The following is a 19598-nucleotide window of genomic DNA, read 5'->3' as shown; positions in this document are numbered from 1 at the left end:
CCTCTCCTTCTCCTCTCCTTCTCCTCTCTCTTTACCCAGCCGGCCATCAGCAGGAGGGTCCCCCTACATGAGCCTGGTCCTGCTCAAGGTTTCTTCCCATTAAAGGGGAGTTTCCTTGCCACTGTTGCTTGTCTGGAGTTAGGCCCTGGGTTTCTGGAAAGCGCCTTGAAACAATTTTGATTGTATAAGACGCTATATAAATAAAGATTGATTTGATTTGAGATTGATTTGAATGCAACCTGCCATTCCTCTCCCATAGGGATCTGAACCAAGTAGTAGGTGTTCCGGAGATCTGACTTGGTAAAGATTCGTACTCCCTGGAGAGGCTCAAATGCTGAAGATATTAAAGTTAACAGGTATTTGTTCTTGACATGATGCTATTCAAACCTCTGTGGTCAATACATGTACGGAGGGACTTGTCTTTCTTCTCCACAAAAAAGAACCCTGCCTAAGAGGTGAAGAGGACAGATGTACTTATCTATCGCCTCCGTCTCAGGACGCGACAAGTTATACAGCCGAATGGGGCTGGAGAAGCACCAGTCAACATCTCCATATCACAGTCATACGGTCGATGCAGAGGCAAGAATAGTGCCTTCTCCTTGCTGAAAACATCACAAAGATTGTGGTATTGTTTGGGCACCCTTGAGAGATCGGGAGGTACTGATGGGGAACTCGGAGTGACTGAACAGCAGATCTGAGACAGAAGGACTGACAGTGCAAACTCTAATTTACCACCTTAACCTGTACCTAGTCAATCTGTGGGTTATGGCAGTGTAACCAAGAGCAGCCAAGTACCACAGGTGTCTTGGGTGCTGAATGAAGAATGATATCTGCTCCGAATGGTTGCCAGAAGTGATGAGTGTGACTGGGACCATCCTGTGGGTGACACGAGTGATGATTCTTATGTCCAGAGCAGTAATGGTGAAGGGTGACAGCAAAAGATCCAGTGATCAGCCTGCTTGCACAGCTAATTCTTCGTCCAGAACACTGTAGAACTACACCTCTAACACATAATGACTCCGACAAAAACAGTTTCTCCAAAATGGACTCCCAGCCTGCCAGTACCCCTAATGCTACTGACAAGCCTAGTCTTTTGACCAAACCGGACAACCCAAAATAAAATGACTGTGCTGGCCACAGTATAAGCACTCACCCGCCCCAATCCTGCGGTGACGTTCCTCTGGTGTTAACTTGGCACGCCCCAGCTGCATTGGCTGCTCTGCAGTGACCGGAGCACTTGAGGGCAATGAGTGACCAGGCAACGTTCGAAATGAAGAAAGGGAGGAACTGGTGTGTGGGAAGCTTACCTCTGATGTCTTGCTCTTGGGCGGTTGTCCAGTAAAATTGCCAGGGTGACGAGGGAGTTCAGATCTCGGGATTCATCCCGGAGCATGAGTTCTTCCTGCAGACGCTCACCCAGCCCCTGCAGGAAAACTGCCCGAAGCGCTGGTTCGTTCCACCTGGCATCTGCCGCCAAGGTCCAAAACTCCACAGAGTAATCCGCCACAGAACGGTTTTCTTGAGTGGCACAAACAGGTGTCTGAATGGATGATCTGCAGGACAAAACAGACAATGAGTTCAGACTCAAAATAGGAATCACAAAACATATGTGTAACCAGGAGAGTTTGGGAGCCAAGCTGTACCGCGGAGGGTTGAATAATGAATTGGCAATAATGGAAGAGTAAGCCAGACTTTTAAGACAGAGGACAGGTGGGTTAATGTCCGAAGATGTGAATAGGTGTGCAGCTTGAGAGTGAAACTGGAGAGCAGCCCCACCCAGCATGAAAATAGACAAACAAGGGATAAACAGACAAGAAACAGAAGGGGAGTGGGAGAGGGAAAACACTGGGATGAGCTTCAGTCCTTAAAGACAGTTCACAGGGGTTCAAACAAAACAATGAGGGATTAGTTGGGTTCTGGGCGCCGGTCCCAGCAGTCACTGGGAGAAAACCAATATAGAAACAACCCTTGGTGAGTGCTGGCTACCTTAAAGAAAATAACCTCAACCCTAAGTACAAGAACATTTATGACAAAGTTTATCAGTTTAAATCAAACTCACAACAGAAAGAAAATGTACTAGTTTTTAAAAGCAGGAAAGATTAAACAACAAAATTAAGTTTAAAGTAGTCTTCAGTTGTGGCAGATGGGTATTAAACCAGGACAATAATGTAATGTACTTAAACAAGTATGATTTGGAGCTGAAGTACAGTGAAACTTGCACTAAAGCATAAAGAGCTTGAATGGTTATATTACAGCTAGTTTATCGTTCTGGTTATGTCATCATTATATAGTATAATGGTTATCTCAAGATTCAAGATTCAAGAGTACTTTATTGATCCCTTTAGGGGGTGTCCATCAGGGAAATTAGCATCTCCAAAGAAACGTACAGCACTGTACAAAATTTCCCACCACCATTACACCCCATTAAACCTATTAAAGATAATAAAAATATAATAAAATAAGAAATAAAATAGAATAAATTAAAAATAGAATATGAATATAAATATAAAACTGTTCCAGTTCTCCTGTTGGCCCTCCTCCCCCCCTGTGATGAGTTGAACAGCCTGATGGCTTGGGGGATGAATGAGTTCCCCAGTCTGTTGGTCCTGAACTTGGGGAGGCGCAGCCTCTGGCTGATCAGGCCAGATCTCACCTTCTTAACAGCTTTATCCCTTTTGGGGTCACAGGGAGGGTACACGATGGGCAAAAGCAGGGTCCACCCCTGGATGAGCTACCACCATGCTTCAGTACCTTGCTCTAGGGCACCTTGGGAGTGTTCTGAAGGCACTTTCCCATACTACCATAACACCTTCCACATTTTGTTTTCCCTGGGGATTGAACCAAGAACCCTCTGTGTTGCAGCCTCATTCCCAACAGACTGAGCCATCACTGCCCTGTTTGGTTCATTATGGTTATGTTACAGTTATTTTATGACTATGTTATGGTTCTGGTTATGTTAGGATTATGTTATCATTATGTTATGGGAATGTCAAGGTTATGTTAGAGTTATGTTTGTGTTAGGGTTATGTCAGGGTTGTGTTCGAGTTATTTTATTGTCATGTTATGAGAGTGTTCATCATTGATGGTAGAGAGGTGTTGACTTGGCTGAGACACCTGGGACACATCCAGCATGTTCTCCTCTTGAGTGGAACACAGGAAAAAACACAGTTAAACTTAACCCCATTGCAGACAGAAGAATTCCTTCATGTACTTATCTTGCTTAACTTCTTTTATTTTCCTCCTGCATACATGTGCTTACTCAGAACACATGCCTATGTGTTTACATGTATATGTGCATGTATTTTTTCTTGTTAGGAATGCAAACATCCCTGGAAGCTTCTGGTGGGACAGATAAAACTGGCCAGAAGGCCGCACCAGCACATTCCTGCACTCGTGTTTGAGAACCGCATAAAGAAGCTTTCCCACAGTAATAGATTCATACAAACAAACACAATATGCAATGTAGCAGAATAGAATAGAATAGAATAGACATCTTTGTTTTAAATACAGATGATGCCATCAACGCCTGCTGTGAGCATTAAAGATGTCAACATGAACAATAAGTCCTATTGTTGGTCACGGTCTTGTGGCAGATCTGACAGAACACACACCTCCAAGAAAACCAGTATGAGCTGATTTGTCATCACAGCCTGGTTCAGCAGTCAGAACACAATGTCTGTACAGTTTAGTCTTGATGGTATCTCCAGATTCGTAAATATGTTTTGTAACACACACACACACACACACACACACACACACACACACACACACACACACACACACACACACACACACACACACACACACAAATTGTTCTTTTATCTTTATAAGAACATTCAATGTCCCAGCCTTTTACAAAAACAACACCCATCATAATGAACTTTAACCCTTTCCAGTCAAACAACCTGTCACTGTTGTGAAGACCATCTAAAATATCTTGACTTTGTTGGTTAAATGCATACTCTAAGCCTCAATAAATGTCATGTGCTAGAGCACAGACACACAAGCACACACAGAATTGAACAATCACTGAAACAGACTTGGTCAGTCTGATGGTGCAGGTTCAATCACAGCCACGCGCCTTATGTGCGTCAGTGTAAGAAAAGAAAGCAACAACCAGGTTAAAAACTGCTCAGAGGGTTGTGGAAATGTCTTACTTATGAGAGGGGCATTCCTGAAAATCTTACAAGTTTAAATTTGTTATTCAATTAAGACTTTTCAAATTAAGACATTCTTACATGTTACATTCAGTAATAAATAAGATATTGTAGACTGATACTTTTTAAAATGATTTTTTAAAGACTGTAATTACTATCACTATAGTACAGTACAGTTCCTGCAGGCCTGTACATTGGAAAGAAACAAAAATGTATATCTAGACTAGAGCTGACTGTATTTGTTAGAATTTTGGGAACACAATCTCTTCTGCCTCTCGTAATAGTGTAGACCGATGAAAATAAACTCCAAATATTTTTTTTACTTAGTTAATTTTCAACTTTTTTGTTTTAATTCAAACAAACTGTAATTAACACTCTTGACCACGAGATGCCAGTATAGCATTTCCTTTTGTATTAGGCCTCTTCACGTATAACGTCAAAGATAAATAGAATATTTCGCTGATTTCCATTTCTACCCCATATAACCCGCATATAAAAATCTGCCTTAATATACAAAAATAAGTTAATATTGAACCAAAGATATCAACAGCATGATAGTAAATACTTATACGTTAAAAACTTTGCAGGTAATAGTTTAATTATAATTTTCATATGGAGAGAAAGAGTGAGCGAGAGCTGAGAGAGACAAAGACATTGGGGGTGTGGCGCAAAAGGGACTTATCACATATCTAAAAGGGAACAGTGATCAATGATCTTTAAAATAGTGATCACAGATCATTTATTATTACATCACTTTAGAATTTCTTTCTTTAGAGTAACATTTTTTCTGAAAAATATACATAAAGAACTGCAACATATAATTATGTTGTATGATTGTAATTATTGGTAAGAAACTAAGATATGGAGACTGAAGCATGGAAACTTGCACCAACATAAATGTTGAGATTCCGTTGTCCTCCCTATACCACGATACAGTACAACATTTTTATGGCTTTTTTTCAGGCCTGGCAGCAACGGTCTTTAATTAGAGGGGTAATGGTAAAAAGGCTGGGCGACTGAATTAGTGACCGACTGAACCTACGGCGTTGTTAAATCTTAGGACACAATCCTGTTGTACTGGGAATGATTGGAGCTCTTTCATCACGGACGCATTGGCATGTATTTCTTTTCTTTTGTGACAGAAGCCTCTTTGCCGAGTTGACCAAAGCAAGGTCGCGTTAGACAACCGTCCTCCGTCTCTTCGCGAGTTATGAAACTTTTCAACACACGTTTTGTAACCGAGATGCTGCAGCCAATCACAGCGTGCTGTCGTGGTCACGTGACGAACATTTTCTACTTTGGTTTTACGTAACAAATGGGTGTCTCAGAACGTCTGGAAGCGGTGCTGTCCTGAACAACTGCAGCAATGAAGAAACGCTTTCATAAGAGAAAATCCACCTTGAAACAACATTTGGAGTAATTAATTAACGCTACAATGTCGCTCCTGCCGCAAGACGCGAGAGAGGAGACGACTGCTTTCTTTATCGACTCCGACTCTGAACACAACTCGGAAAGAGATGACCACCATCAAGTTATACTACAGAAAGCTAACGCTTTAGCTTCCGAAAACTGCCTCAAAGAAGCCATCGACTGTGTGTCACTAGCTATGCGCTACGGGCCCGTACGACCCGATGAGTTAAGCGTCGTTGTGGACTGTATCTTCCGTAATTTCAAGAGCAAGTTGGCTGGACCAGACGCAGGTCCGGGCCAGTCTGGGGACACTTGCGGGGACAGTATATTTGACTGTCCTAACTGTCGAGGCTTTTTAGCTGAGCCTGTTACCTTAGCTTGTGGACATTCGTATTGTAAACGGTGTTTACATCGACGGCTGCTCTCCAAATGCAAGCTGTGCGACGAAGTCGTAAAAGGAGAGGAAAAACTGAATATAACACTGACAAGACTGTTGGATAAATGGTTCCCCGGACAAACCAAAACAACGAAATCACTAAGCGAGCTGGATGAATTGTTAAGTAATAAATGCTACCACGAAGTAGTGACGTTAGCAACAAATGTCATTCAAGCTGGTAAGTACTGGGTGTAGTATGGGCTGTTATTAACAAATGTGCATACTTAGCGAGCACCGCGAACGTACTGATAATTGTTAATGCAACTGTCTTTATTATTAAATGATTACATAACAGGCCGTACTTGTGCCAGGGCTGTGGGCTATATGGTGAGCGTTCTACTGACCAACATTTTAAAAACAGCTAGCACTTCCTCCACGTGTTGTAATAATGTCGGTGTCCTCTCATTGGCTGAAATCGAAAGTAGGCGGTCCCTCTTACGAAAGTTTCCACCTGGGCATGCGCAGTCGCTGCGCGTTGCATAAGGCAGGTCACGACACATATTTGGGACAGGTTTTGTAACCCGTTACAGAAGGACAAAGTATTTTGTAACTTTAAATGCTGTCCCGTGCCACAATTCCAACAAATAACTGCGCAATCGTTTCCAGTGTCCAGATAAATGGAAGGCAATAGTTCAGTTTAAACGTAGACAGCCGTTAGATTGCTTTTCTAACACGTCCGACATTTGTGTAATGAGAAAAAACAGATTAAATCAGTGACAGGACATTTGCAGTTAGCCTCAGATTACAAACGCCCCACTGTAATGAATTCAGTCATAGTTTGGAACTGAAGTAACAGGGAAGGAGATATGTTACTGTGTGCAGTAGAAGCCAGAACACCAAAAAAGATCCAGCTTACTTAATATAATAGTCAAATAACTTATCTCCCCACAAAATGTAAACACTAATAAGGTAATCTGCAATTTTAATTAGAAATGTAAAGACATTTTTAAAAAGTCCAAAAAAGACACTAAACAGCCTGTCCATGCTATGGATGTGGTGCTATTGGACTACCCAGGTGTGGATATGAAAAGGTGCCATTAATCTTAGTTTTTTCTTTTACTTGAGCATGCCATTAAAAACTTGGGAAGCCTGATGTCTGTAACCTTTTAGATTTATGAATGTCATTCATAATACCCTCCAATGTTCTCCTTTTATGGTTAATAGTTATCAACACTAATTTTAGTGTTATACATGACAAAATAGGGAGGTAATTTTTGGATTTAAAACTATGGCTGCAGCAAATTACTGATGATTTCAGAAAGTATAACATGATCCAATTTCAATGCCAAGCAATTTAGTTTTCTTTGAAACAAGATTATGGAAGCATGTGTAGTATGTAGGTCAGATGATATAACAATGTTCTGGTTCTATGTCAGCAACTGTCTATCCTTTTAATTTGTAATCCTGTTGATTTTAGATATAGTGTAGTTAGTAGAAATCTTTGGAGCCTGACAGATCTTCCCAGGCCTTCAGGTGGTCATATTACCTGCAGGCCGCCGACTTGTTCATCAGTTTGTTTCGTTTGGGATCTGAGTTGCTGCTCATGCTTGCAGCTAACCGCCAGACTTATTGCAAACACCTGTGTGGACAGCGCTGCTCAACAATCTAAATGATCAGGAGATATTTCTAGGTTTAATCAAAGATTGGCAGAGTGACATTAAAATGGTTAAGATAAATTTAGGCAATTCACCTTGGAAATGCTGGTTTCCTCTTCCCAGTCGAAAATATTTCCATCTTCTTGATCTCTTTTGCAGACCCAGAATCAATGGTTGTGGCACGTCTTTCTCGGTCTGAGGCCTACACGGCTCTCCAACAGTACCAGGAGGCTTTGGAAGATGCAGAATTTTGTAGCAGGCCTGAGATGTTGCAGAGAAGCTCTGCTGAAGTAGGTCACTACTTCTACTCCTACACTCCCATCACTTGACCGCGGTGTTGACAGTTGCTGCTTTGCAAACCTCTAGCAGGGAGTTTTACTGTGGAAGGTATCCAGTTTTTCAGTAGGTTAGGTTGCATCTATACCTTGTTAAAAGTGATGGTTTTTAGAAGGAAATATTTTACATCATTCATAAACTGAATGTAGTTTAACCCCTGGGCTGTGTTTTAATCCAGAATTTAGGTCCCTTTTCACTTTATGGTTCTTCTAGAATACAACTTGCAATCCCTCCCCCCAGTTGTGCAGTGATTAAGGACAAACCTCTAATGAATGTTATGTAACTAGCCAAGAGTCTGAAGGCCTGTGTTGAGGACATTCTTTATTAGAGCCACAAAGCATATCCTGTGCAAACCCTTATGCAATTGAACAAGCACTTTGATTGACAGCAACAGAAGCATCATTTTTTTACTCTGTTCACCTTTTAGGCCACGTTTAGAAAAGCTATGGTGCTCTTTGAGATGGGTCAAGTTGACAAGTCTCTTCAAGTCTTCCTCCACTGTCTCGCTTTGGATGAGAACTTCCCCTGTGCTAAAAGACACGTAGAAAAGGTGAGAAGAGACAGGTGAACAGCTGCCACAAGACTACCATATTTTCACGACCATCAGGCGCACCGTATTAAAAGGCGCAGTCTCAGTTACGGGTGTTATTTATGTATTTAACACATACATAATGGGCACCGGATTATAGGGCGCGGGCATGGTAAAACATACCGGTACGCTAGCTTAAAACATGCATGCTAGCCTGTATTTAGCCATGTACCGTAATTTCCGGACTATAAGCCACTACTTTTTTCCTACACTTTAAATACTGCGGCTTATTCTACGGTGCGGCTTATTTATGTTTTTTTTGTGGCGCACTATCACAACTATTGTGAATCAGTCATTTTTACTAACCCTCATCAACAAGGAAAATACTAGAAGAAAAGCATATGATGCGACTTTTAAGTTAAAAGCGATCACTCTGGCGGTTGAAGAAGGAAATCGAGCTGCCACGCGTAATCTTGGCATACATTACGGTAATCAATGGCGAGAAGGTGGAGACGCCAGCATGAAGAACTGATCCAAAGCAAAAACACAACAAAAGCTTTTAGACATAAATATCGCAGGTGGCCCTAGCTTGAAAACATTCTGGAAGACTGGGTGAACACACAGAGAGCAGGCGGCCGCGGTGTTTCCGCTGTACAAATCTGACGGAAGGGAAAAGCAAGCACCGCCGTGATGAAAATAGAAGATTTTAGAGGTGGGCCATCGGGGTTTTTTAGATTGTTCATTGAGTAAAAAAGCATAAACAACGTAATTTGTGTGTAGCTGATACAAACGTATATTTCAAGGTAGCTGCATTACAGACACCGTTAGTGGAGAAAAAAAAAAAGCATTTACCGGTACAATATATTTGTTTATGTTGCCAAGCGGATTAAATGAAAAGAAAAGTTAAAAAATCCTGACGTGATAAAATTTGGATTTAAGGTCTCTGTATAAACATACAAGTGAAAAGAGTGGCTGATGTTTCTTACCCGTCTGTTTGTCACTCGTCAGTGACTTGTCTCTTACGGTAATAAAAACATATACCGGTACTGAATGTTTTCGATCAAATTTTTCATATCACTACGTGGGATACCTGCGGCTTAAAATCCGGTGCGGCTTGTATAAGTACAAAATTGATTTTCTTTCTAAAATTAGATTATGCAGCTTATAATCAGGTGCGCTCTGTAGTCCGGAAATTACGGTACTCATGTTATTTTTTGATCAATCCTCATCCACAAATCCATCAAAGTCCTCATCTTCTGTATCCGAAATGAACAAAATGAATCCGAAATGGCTTTTGCGAAAGCCGAAAAGCTGAAAAACATTTTCAGATTTTGGCACACATAAGGCGCAGCTCATTATAAGGTGCCCTGTCCGTTTTGGAGAAAGAATGTTTTCTTTTTTCACAAACAGAATAATATGAGGATTTTAATGCAAAGATGGAAAGGTACAGTTAAATAAAAGAGCTCCTTGGTGGATTTTCTATCACAATTTTATATGTAATTAAAATGAAAGAAACAAACGAAGACATTCAAATTCATAAATGCCTCTGCTATGGTGTTAATGTACAACCAACCATAGGTTCCTTCCCTGCAATTAACAGTCACACTGACTGTTTTGCACAGATCCTGTGTAACTTGCTCTTCCCAGATGAGGAAAAAGTCAAGGAGGGCCTCAAGGAGACGGCCCACAACTCATCGCCTCACTTGCGCAATAAAGCTTTCATGGCTGATCAACCAAGTCCTGCCCAGAAGCAGCACCAAGTGCGCGCCACTTCGGCACACATCCACTCAGAAGGCCAGGAGGTATTGCCCAACCGAATACTGCAACCAGATTGGGGACTGCTCTTCTTGTCACATGCTCTTCCACCAACATGCTCTTGTCTTTGCTTTTTAATTCAGAGACGCTGGGAAAGTCTGGAGCGTCACAGTCTCAGCAGAGCCCATTCGCTGCAAATTCACAGCTCCAGTTGTGAGGAGGGACTGAAGAGGGTTTGCTCCGCACCTCAGCTGGGGAACCAAGAGAAGGGCAGTCTGCTGAAGAGGAAATTGTCTGTGTCAGACACAGAACCCTCTGTCGTGGACAGAGTTAGTAGCAAGCACAAAAAGCAAGGTCAGAGGACAGTCATACTAAGAGCTTGTTATCGTTCCCAGTGTACTGTATAATTTCTAAATTAATCGGCACTTAACTCTCATTTTGTTTTCAGGGGCTGCCAAAAGCTCCATACAACAGCTTGTCAAAGAAAAAACCTGCAGAAAAGTTTCCAAAGATGTGTTGGACCCCAATGATTTTGAATGTGCTCTTTGTATGAGGTATATCACACACCCATAGGGCTGCAGCCACTGAAGTTGTTCTTTAAAATAATCTTTATTTCTGATTAATGCAGGCTGTTTTATGAGCCTGTGACTACACCATGTGGCCACACCTTCTGTAAAACCTGCCTAGAACGCTGCTTGGACCACACACCTCACTGTCCCCTCTGTAAGGAGAGCTTGAAACAGGTGAGGATCAGCCATGGAGGAAACAATGTGTGTAAATCTGAAGGTGTCTTCACTAGTTCATGATTTCACTAATAAGGAACATTTTGCTCTCTTCAGTATTTAGCATGCAGAAAGTACATGGTGACCACTGTCTTGGACCTGCTGATCAAGCACTATTTGAGTCAGGAGTATGCAGAGAGGACTAAAACCCACTTGGACGAGACCAGAGAGCTTTCTGAGTAAGTCTCTGAGACTTTGACCTTGATCTCTGTTTCAAACAAGGCTCAAAAGATTTAAGAACCTGAACAAAATGTCTCTCTTTCTACAGTCTAACGAAGAATGTGCCTATCTTTGTGTGCACCATGGCTTACCCCACCGTGCCTTGTCCTCTTCATGTCTTCGAGCCACGTTACCGCCTCATGATTCGCCGGTGCATGGAAACTGGCACTCGGCAGTTTGGCATGTGTATTAATGATCCTCAGAAAGGGTGGGTGGGAGCACAGCAACATGGGCATTCAAACTCCTAAATCTAGAGGTAATTGTGCTGAAGCCATTATTCATCTCTGGCTACAGATTTGTAGACTACGGCTGCATGCTGATCATCAGGAGTGTCCACTTCCTTCCCGATGGTCGATCAGTTGTGGACACTGTTGGAGGAAAACGCTTTCGGGTTTTGACCAGGGGAATGAAGGACGGTTACAGTACCGCTGACATCGAGCATCTAGAGGACACCAGAGTAAGAACATTAAAGTTTCCCTATGTTTAAAAGCAATTTCCTGGTATGCAGTTGTTAATTGAGGCATTCTTTCAGGTGGAGGACAGTGAGGAGCAAAAGAGACTACAAGAACTTTATAATGCAGTATATGATCAGGCCCGTGTCTGGTTCCAGAACCTCAAGGTCCGCTTCCACAACCAGATCCTACAGCATTTTGGACCAATGCCAGAACGAGAAGCTGACATCCAGGTAGAGATCTTGCACGGTCCAACTTCTACACTGGATATAAGTGGATGCTAGGCTGGGCCTGATGGCCGTCCGAGTTACATTTATGACACCAAACAAAATAAGATTATTATTAATGATGTATATTAACATCAGCTCAATGCTGATATTTTTACAGATTGTCAATGAAGAGTCAATTAATGTTTTTGTATTTATCTGGCCTGAATTTTAGTTTTGAAGTTGAGAAGAGTAGTTCAGAAGAGAAAGGCTTTTCATTTAACAGCAAATTAGTTTTTAATTTTGATACATTTTAATGTAGAAGTAACTGAAAATGCAGCCTTAAAATGTCAAAGACTGTGACAGTTGTATGGAAATCTATAAATTGCAAAGCTGCTTTAATTAGTCAAACATCTGACATCAAAATATCAAATTTGTTTTTGAGAAAACATCGTCAGGCTTCAGCAAGAGAGTGAAGTCGGTAGCATTACCGAATTTTCACGACCATAAGGCACACTGTATTAAAACGTGCAGTCTCAGTTATGGGTGCTATTTCTGTATTTAAAACATAAATAAGGCGCACCATATAATTAGGCGCATGCTGAAACATACAGTAAAAAATGACAACGGAAGTAAAACAGTGAGTTTCGACACATTTATTGAACAAAATATTAATTCTTCTGCCACAAAACCATCAAAGTTTTCATCTTCTGTATCTGAATTAAACAGCTGCACTATTTCAATGTCCAACATCCTGAATTCCTCTTCTTAATCATCTGAATCGGACTCACCGACCGGTTCCAGTTCAGCGTTGATTTTGTGAAAGCTCTTCCAATACATGAAGACGGTATCATAGCCCATGTGTCTACAATCCACCCGCATTGGTGGCATAACTTGCCCGCCGCTGCCTCATAGTCTTTGTGAAGGAGTGTTTGCCTTCCGTCATCCAGTGCTCTGTCCGTTTCCGTGGCAGCCGAGAACCACGGTGAACGACGACTTCTTGTGCCCCGTTGTGCGTATCACCACTGTGCTGGTCCCTTTTTCTCCACATTGTGGGTCAAGGGGATGTTAAAAGTCAGACGGATCTCATCCATGTTGGTGATGTGGCTGGGCGCGGTTATCTTGTCGCGGCAGTAGCGTGTATGGAGAGATGCCGCCTCCTCATTAAGTGAAAACACTAAGATTGCTTGATTGCCATTTTCAGCCACATATTCGATGGCCTGCAGTTTAAAGTAAGCCTCATTCATACGCGTCTCGCTTGACCGGCGCCATTTTAGGGGATCCTTACGCATAGGTGTGCCGCTAATCGATTGGCGGAGCGTTTACCGTAGTGCACCCACCAAAGGCGCACAGCAGCTTTTGGAACTCAGTCCACACACAATGCGCTTCATATTATAAGGCGCACCGTCGATTTTTGAGAAAATCTCAGTGTTTTAGGTGCGCCTTATAGTTGTGAAAATACGGTAATGTAAAAAATATTCAGACTTTTCTGATCACCTCAGTTTGTTCATTGGAAGCAGGTGAGCTGTACCAACTTTCACAACCGGATATGTTCTTCCTTGAGGCTGTAAGAAAGTTCAGACTGAGTCTAAAATTGGATCAGAGTGACACATTTGCCTTTTGAGGAAACCCGTATTAACGTGTATTCACTTATCTGAGAGGTCTTAATACTGGAACGCTGTTGTGTGTGTGTGTGTGTGCTCAGCTTGTGCTCCTGCATTACTGAACAGGATTACAGCAGCTCCAATGACGACCACAGGGCGGAGTCAAGTCAGAGTACAGGCTAAAGAGCTTTAGGGTTGGCTCGGGCCTAATCCCGGCTCTCCTGTTGTGGCAGGAAGGGAATCCCTACAATTACTGTGTGCTCACCTGCTGAAGGAGCACAGCGTGGTACCTGCTGTTAGCTGCTGTATTGCGCAGCTAAAGTCGGTTAACATGGAGTGCAGACATAGTAAAGGACATCAAAAAGTATGTAAGGTTGTAAAATCCAACATTTTAAAGCATTTCTCTTCTCTTAGGCAACACCTAATGGACCGGCTTGCTGCTGGTGGCTCCTGGCAGTCCTGCCTATAGATCCACGTTATCAGCTGTCTGTCCTCTCCATGAGCAGCCTCAAAGAGCGGCTGGTGAAGATCCAGCAAATACTCACATATCTGCAGAGCATCCCCAGCATCTAGAGCTTCCTTCTCCCATTGCAACAAACATTTTTTGGACTACAGGTTGCAGCAACCTTGAATGAACATCTTGCCAATTTTTCTCCTGCTATCCAGTTCCCTCAGCAGCTTGATGTTTGAAATAAATAAGATCAACGGGATGCTAACAGTTATGAGCAGTGAAATCGGTGTGACAGACAAACTCAGGGATCCTTCACGTGTGATCTATTTCTGATATTAGGGAAAATAGTAGAGACATTTGAATGCATCTCATTTTTGATGGATAATTCTTGAATCCACGCAAATGATGCATCATATGGCTGATGGATGTCATTGACATTGAACTAGAGTTTTGAAAGTTCACTTTCTCTATGGATCGCATTTGCGGAGCTAAGTAACATCAACTTATTACTTGGATTTCGGTCAGCTCCTCAGAGGGTAAAAAGAAATGTTCTTTCTGCAAAAAGAAACTAATATAAAGATTCTTTTAAAAAAAAAAACTAAATGCTGAAATTCCAGAAAGTAGTAAATCTGTGCAAAGCTGTCTGCATTAATCTGTGTTGTACATCTTCTCTTAAGTCTGGTTCACCTGCTAACCGTGCACGCCTTCCACAACTGCCTTCAGACACAGGCCGAGTTTTCCAATGATAGAAATCAGATTCTCTCTTTCTTCCTGTCTTTTGTCCAAGCTCTCATGCACAGTTGGGCTGCTTTTCTCTCTCCACAAGTAGTTGACTTTATCCTAATTAGATGCTTTTTCATTTGCTGTCAAGCTTCTATGGAATCTGAGAAATTCAAAATACGAGACTAAACCAAAAGATTCAGTTCCCACTGGAGAAACTTGAAGTTTACTCTAAATTTAAGTCGATGAACCTTTTCTGAGCATGTGTTACATTCAGAAGCTCCATAGAGGTCTTTGAATAGTAAAGGAAATGAAGACAAGCTGCATGCAAACAGCTAGTGGGTTTACAATGTTCTTCATTCAGAGCTGCAGGGCTTTAGAAGGAGCTGCGTTTGCCTTACTCCATTTTGCTATGTGGTTTTTACTTGACTTGGTTACCATTCCTTTTTGACAGTGTATGTAGTTTTATAGGTTTTTCTCCCTCCATATATTGGCAAAAATATCTTAAAAAATTAAACTCAAGGTTGTTCAATGTAAATCTGTATTTAAAAAAGAAACGGCTTTTTGACATTTTTTTTCTCAGCTGTGTAAGTTATCCATTTGAATGATAAATAAATGCACTTTTTCAAATGAAGTTTCTGCTGTCTGTAAACACCTAATTCTAACATTCTATTCTTCCTACCATGCATTATTTGACATAAAGCCTGATGTATTTAGTCTCTGGATGGATGAAATCCTCTTCATGGCCACATGTGGGCGACAACGCTTCATTACTTCACGAGTCAATAATTTTCCTCAGCAGTTTCTCAAGATGAACTTTTATTATGAAAGTATAATTTACACATCCGAGTGAAGACTGAGACATGCCTGTCTGTGAGCTCATTCACAGCTGTTAGATTCAGTGGTGCATTCTGCCGCCATTTGTAGCGTCAGTCATCGTGCAGAGAGCATCATCACAAACTCTGCAGAGGGAGACAGAGAAAGTAGCACATCCACCCATAAGAGAGTGAGCATCATCATCATTAGCTCCTACAACAACAATGCTGCATCTAGAACACCTTTTTGGGATGACAATAATTTGAACACGGCCAATTTATTGAAATGTTGAAGTGGTTTTTAGAAGGCTTTTTTCAGGAGTGAATATTTTTTCTTACCAGTTAATGGAGGGACTGTTTTCCTATACCAAAATGAATTTGTAAAGGTTTTTTTGTCTCTTGTAATCAACGAGATTTGCACTTGTTTCACTCAGATTCACTTGTCGCCACATCGTTGTAGCTCTGTTGAAACCATAATCTCCACCTATTGTGGGGCAGGTGTCTCTAAATCCACCAAATCCTTTGTTGACCTTTCTCACTGCTCTAACCTCATGTACTGATTGAAGGAGCACTACAGCTTGATTCCAAATTAACCGACAAACATCATTTCCTGTTTGAGAGCAACCCAAGCAGAATTGCAGCTCCGTCCTTGTTGGGCCCTTCACTGTCCAGCCCCAGCCGCTCTCTCTGATGCTAGCAGCATTTCGCTTCTTCCCCTGTGACCAATACTGTCCTAAATGTGGCGCAACTGTCCATCGATCCCCCTCAGACCAGTCTGTTCACATGCTCCTGATGATTGTGTTGACCTGCACTGACAAGACAATCATGCAATCGAAGCCCCCAGGAGTGCTAATGTGTGCAGGGCGCACCTGTGACTGTGTGCAACCTTATTGTTTATTAGCTTTTGAGTTAACAATAGCAAGCCAGTGAAGTCCTTGAGCTGTCCTTTGAGGTGAGCTGTGCATGGGTTAGCTCAACTCACCAGCCTTAGATGGGATTCACCAACTCTTTCCTCCAACACCCACACCTTATTTCTTTCTCACCTGCTCCTTTTGTCCCCTTCCAACTCAACAGATGGTTGCGAGATATCCTAATCTCCTGACATTCCTGCGTTGACTCCAGGGCATAGGTGTCCAACTCTGGTCCGTGGGCCAAAGTTGGCCCGCAATGTAATTATATTTGGCCCGTGAAGCCATACCAATTGACTATAAGAGCTGGCCCGCCGGTATTATCGTTCGAGTGCATGTGCTAATACTACAAATACCAGAATGCTCTGCTAGTGTTTTGGTGTGAAAATCCACAGTCCACATGAGCTGGTGGTGGTAATGCACCAGTATGTGGCTTGCTAAACACCAAGAAAGAAGAAGTAGTCATAGCGACCTGATATGCTAATGGTACTACCCCTCTGAAAAATGATTAAAGGAAAGGCAGGAAAGGAAAATAAGACCTTTCTGAACAGGTAGGAGGCAGAATATCTGTTTAGATATGTAAAAGACAGACCTGTCTGTCTTGTATTTGGAGCAAATGTGCATTACAAGGAGAACAACACCAGATGATGCTATAAACAACAACACCAAGACAAGCACAAACACCTGGAAATGACTCAAAGGTGCCAGAAAGTAGAAGAGATGAAAATACATTACATTTACACTACATTAACTTACAATGGCAAAAGACTGCTTTTGAAATTTAAAAGAGAAGAACTGAATGCCAGTGGTATGTTTTTTTATTTGAATTTTGATTTTGCATATGTGCAATAATAAATTATATATTGTATTGTGTTAAACTTTGCTTGTTCCATGTTCAGTTGTTGAGAAAAACTAGTTTGGGTCCATATGAAAAGGTTCTGTGTTATAGCTGGTGGAATATTTTCTTAATAAATATCAATGTTGGCCCGTGACCTTGTCCTAGTTTTGAATTTTGGCCCACTGGTTTATTTGAGTTTGACACCTCTGCTCCAGGGGATCCTGTCCTTGTCTTTGACCTTCACCACTGTTATCCATCTTTTCCCAAATATGTTTCCAACAGATGTCCCCTGTAATTTTCTTGGATCTGATGTATGTAAACAAATTGCAAGGCTATAAGCTAACATACTTGTTGTTTATTCTGTAAATAAATATTCAAACAAGTTGGACCTAAACAAACATGTGGCTCTAACAGCAGAACTTATCACTTATTAGACACGTTAACATTCATGTTAACTTCATTTTACTGTTTTTACATGCACACAAATGGCAACCATTGATATTTTAGCATGCAGTAAAAGATAAAAGCAGACATCTTTGGGTGAGCTACTCTCTACAAAAGTCCTTGGAACTGTTGATGGAAAAGCAGCCCATATAAAACAAGTATATATTAGTTTGCTGGAGAAAGTATTAAATGATAAATTATTGTATTATCTGTGTTTAGAAAAATGTCATTTTAAGGCTTGAAATGATGCCCTGGTCTGTTGTCCCATATTCTCTGTTTCCTGTCCCTCTTCACTAATTGCTCACCATCAAAGTCGATGTTTCCGTCTTTGTTGAGGTCGATGTCGGCGAGGATCTCTTCCAGCTCGCCTTTCTTCAGCTTCTCCCCCAGGAGGGTCTTCATGCCGTCCTTCAGCTCATCAATGGTGATCTTTCCGTCGCCGTCGCAATCAAACTTGTCATGTCATGTACAAGATCAGCAGTTAAAAGAGTTACGAGTGAAACTGGGGGCAATGCAGATGAGGAAGTGCAGGGAAAGTTAAAAGATCAAAGCCTCTACTCTGATGTAAGGACCACTTAAGACAGGAGAATAAAGGACTTCCAATTAAGATCCCACGTCTCTGGTCAGCTGACAGTCCTCTCATGCTGAGGATGTTTCTCTTCAGAAAGGTGATCCCTCCATAAATGGTTCCCAATATGAGAACCTTCAAATGCTGCCACGTGAATTTCTGACATTTACTTTTGTGCGATACTAACCGCTGGTTTGGATGTATAGATGAATATGCTTGGACCGTTTAATATAGCTGGTTTATGAAGAGGGCTGACAAGCCACCACTGAAGAGTCAAGTGTTAAAAGAATGGTCCCAGATGCGTGCGTGCGTGTGTGTGTGTGTTTTAGAGTCTGTGCTGAGAACATGATTGCATCATCTGTTTAGCTGGCCAGTCGCACACTCACACACTACGTACGTCACCACCAGGTTTAACTGTAGAGGGACCATCGATTGAGCAGTTGTGTTTGTCTACTGTTTCAGCCTCTCAAATTGGAGGGACTGTAGCTGAGGAATAATTGAAGTAATCTCTTAACTCAGCCTCAGAATACAGGAGAAACTCATCAGTGTCTCCACTGGGTGTCAGACATCTTTACCAGTGACAGATGCAGAATGTCTACCTGTCTGAACGCGCAGCGAATCTCCTTCAGACCCACCATGTGAGCTGTCTCAGCCAGCATCCGAGGCCCCATTAGCTCACAGAAGTCGTCAAAGTCCACGTGCCCACCCCCTGCGCACACACACACACACACACAAACACACACACACACAAACACACACACACACTGCATATTTGGGAAAATCCATCCATCCATCCATCCATTCATCCATCCATCTATCCATCCATCCTGGACAGCTCACCGGGATTGGTGAACTGTCAAGCTACATACTCACACAATAAATACACTCTAGTACAATCAAGATGATTAAACAGGGAGAGCAGGCAATCCCCATAGAAAGACTAAAGATGGACTCAAACCTGGAACCTTCTTGCCAAAATGTGACCAATGTTGAAACCCTGGACAAGACTAGAATTGTTCCGGTTAGAAGGAGCACTCATGTGGCAGCCACAGAATCCTGTTCTACGCTCAATATTCAGTCTTATGCTAAATGTAGATATGTAAATAAATGCATCAATATGTGTCAGTTGTTGATGCATATTTGAACTGTGCACTCAGTCTTTGCTGAAGTTCCTCTGGGCAGCCTTATAAATATCCTCAGCATGACAACAATAAGCTATGAGCTCATTATTCTTCCCGCAACCCTGTTAGGCCCGGCTTTGTTTTGCTCCGATCCCCATGGTAATTATCAAAACAGGCTGATATGATGTGAAGGCTCATGTTATTGTTCGAACAAAAGACAGGCTTATTTGATAGTGTAGACCAATATCCCTG

The 19598-nt window shown here is 41.9% G+C and overlaps 2 protein-coding genes across 6 annotated transcripts in view; one reads left to right on the top strand and one right to left on the bottom strand.

Moving 5' to 3' along the window:
- Positions 1 to 5451: 5451 nt before the first annotated feature.
- lonrf1 (LON peptidase N-terminal domain and ring finger 1) lies at positions 5452 to 15286 on the top strand. The gene is made up of 12 exons (XM_003977576.3): positions 5452 to 6181; positions 7758 to 7888; positions 8362 to 8484; positions 10086 to 10265; positions 10362 to 10572; positions 10667 to 10772; positions 10847 to 10961; positions 11058 to 11179; positions 11269 to 11427; positions 11514 to 11676; positions 11752 to 11904; positions 13896 to 15286. Exons 1-12 carry the CDS (start codon positions 5593 to 5595, stop codon positions 14052 to 14054), a joined length of 2211 nt encoding a protein of 736 aa, XP_003977625.2. The 5' UTR covers positions 5452 to 5592; the 3' UTR covers positions 14055 to 15286.
- A 168-nt stretch (positions 15287 to 15454) lies between these two features.
- Positions 15455 to 19598, bottom strand: part of cabp4 (calcium binding protein 4) — a 14080-nt gene continuing 9936 nt past the window's right edge. For 4 of the 5 annotated variants that reach the window (XM_029850901.1, XM_029850905.1, XM_029850904.1 and 1 more), the window contains 2 exons: positions 18825 to 18934; positions 17206 to 18110 (listed from right to left, as the gene is read on the bottom strand). In XM_029850901.1, the coding sequence (XP_029706761.1) occupies positions 17889 to 18110; positions 18825 to 18934 (332 nt within the window). In that variant the 3' untranslated portion in view covers positions 17206 to 17888. Of the gene's footprint in view, positions 15615 to 17205; positions 18111 to 18824; positions 18935 to 19598 lie in introns of those variants that run through there. The other variant, XM_029850903.1, reaches the window with a different exon arrangement.

The sequence above is a fragment of the Takifugu rubripes genome, chromosome 17 (genome assembly GCF_901000725.2).
Source record: "Takifugu rubripes chromosome 17, fTakRub1.2, whole genome shotgun sequence".
In the NCBI taxonomy this organism is placed as follows: domain Eukaryota; kingdom Metazoa; phylum Chordata; class Actinopteri; order Tetraodontiformes; family Tetraodontidae; genus Takifugu; species Takifugu rubripes.
The sequence above is the reverse complement of the archived record's forward strand: the minus strand, read 5'-3'. Positions and strand labels throughout refer to the sequence as shown.

Coding starts and splice junctions, on each gene's coding strand:
- lonrf1 (XM_003977576.3), top strand. CDS start 5,593: ATGTCGCTCCTGCCGCAAGACGCGAGAGAGGAGACGACTGCTTTCTTT. Junction 11,180..11,268: donor GAGACCAGAGAGCTTTCTGA/GTAAGTCTCTGA, acceptor CTCTTTCTACAG/TCTAACGAAGAATGTGCCTA. Junction 11,905..13,895: donor AACGAGAAGCTGACATCCAG/GTAGAGATCTTG, acceptor CTCTTCTCTTAG/GCAACACCTAATGGACCGGC.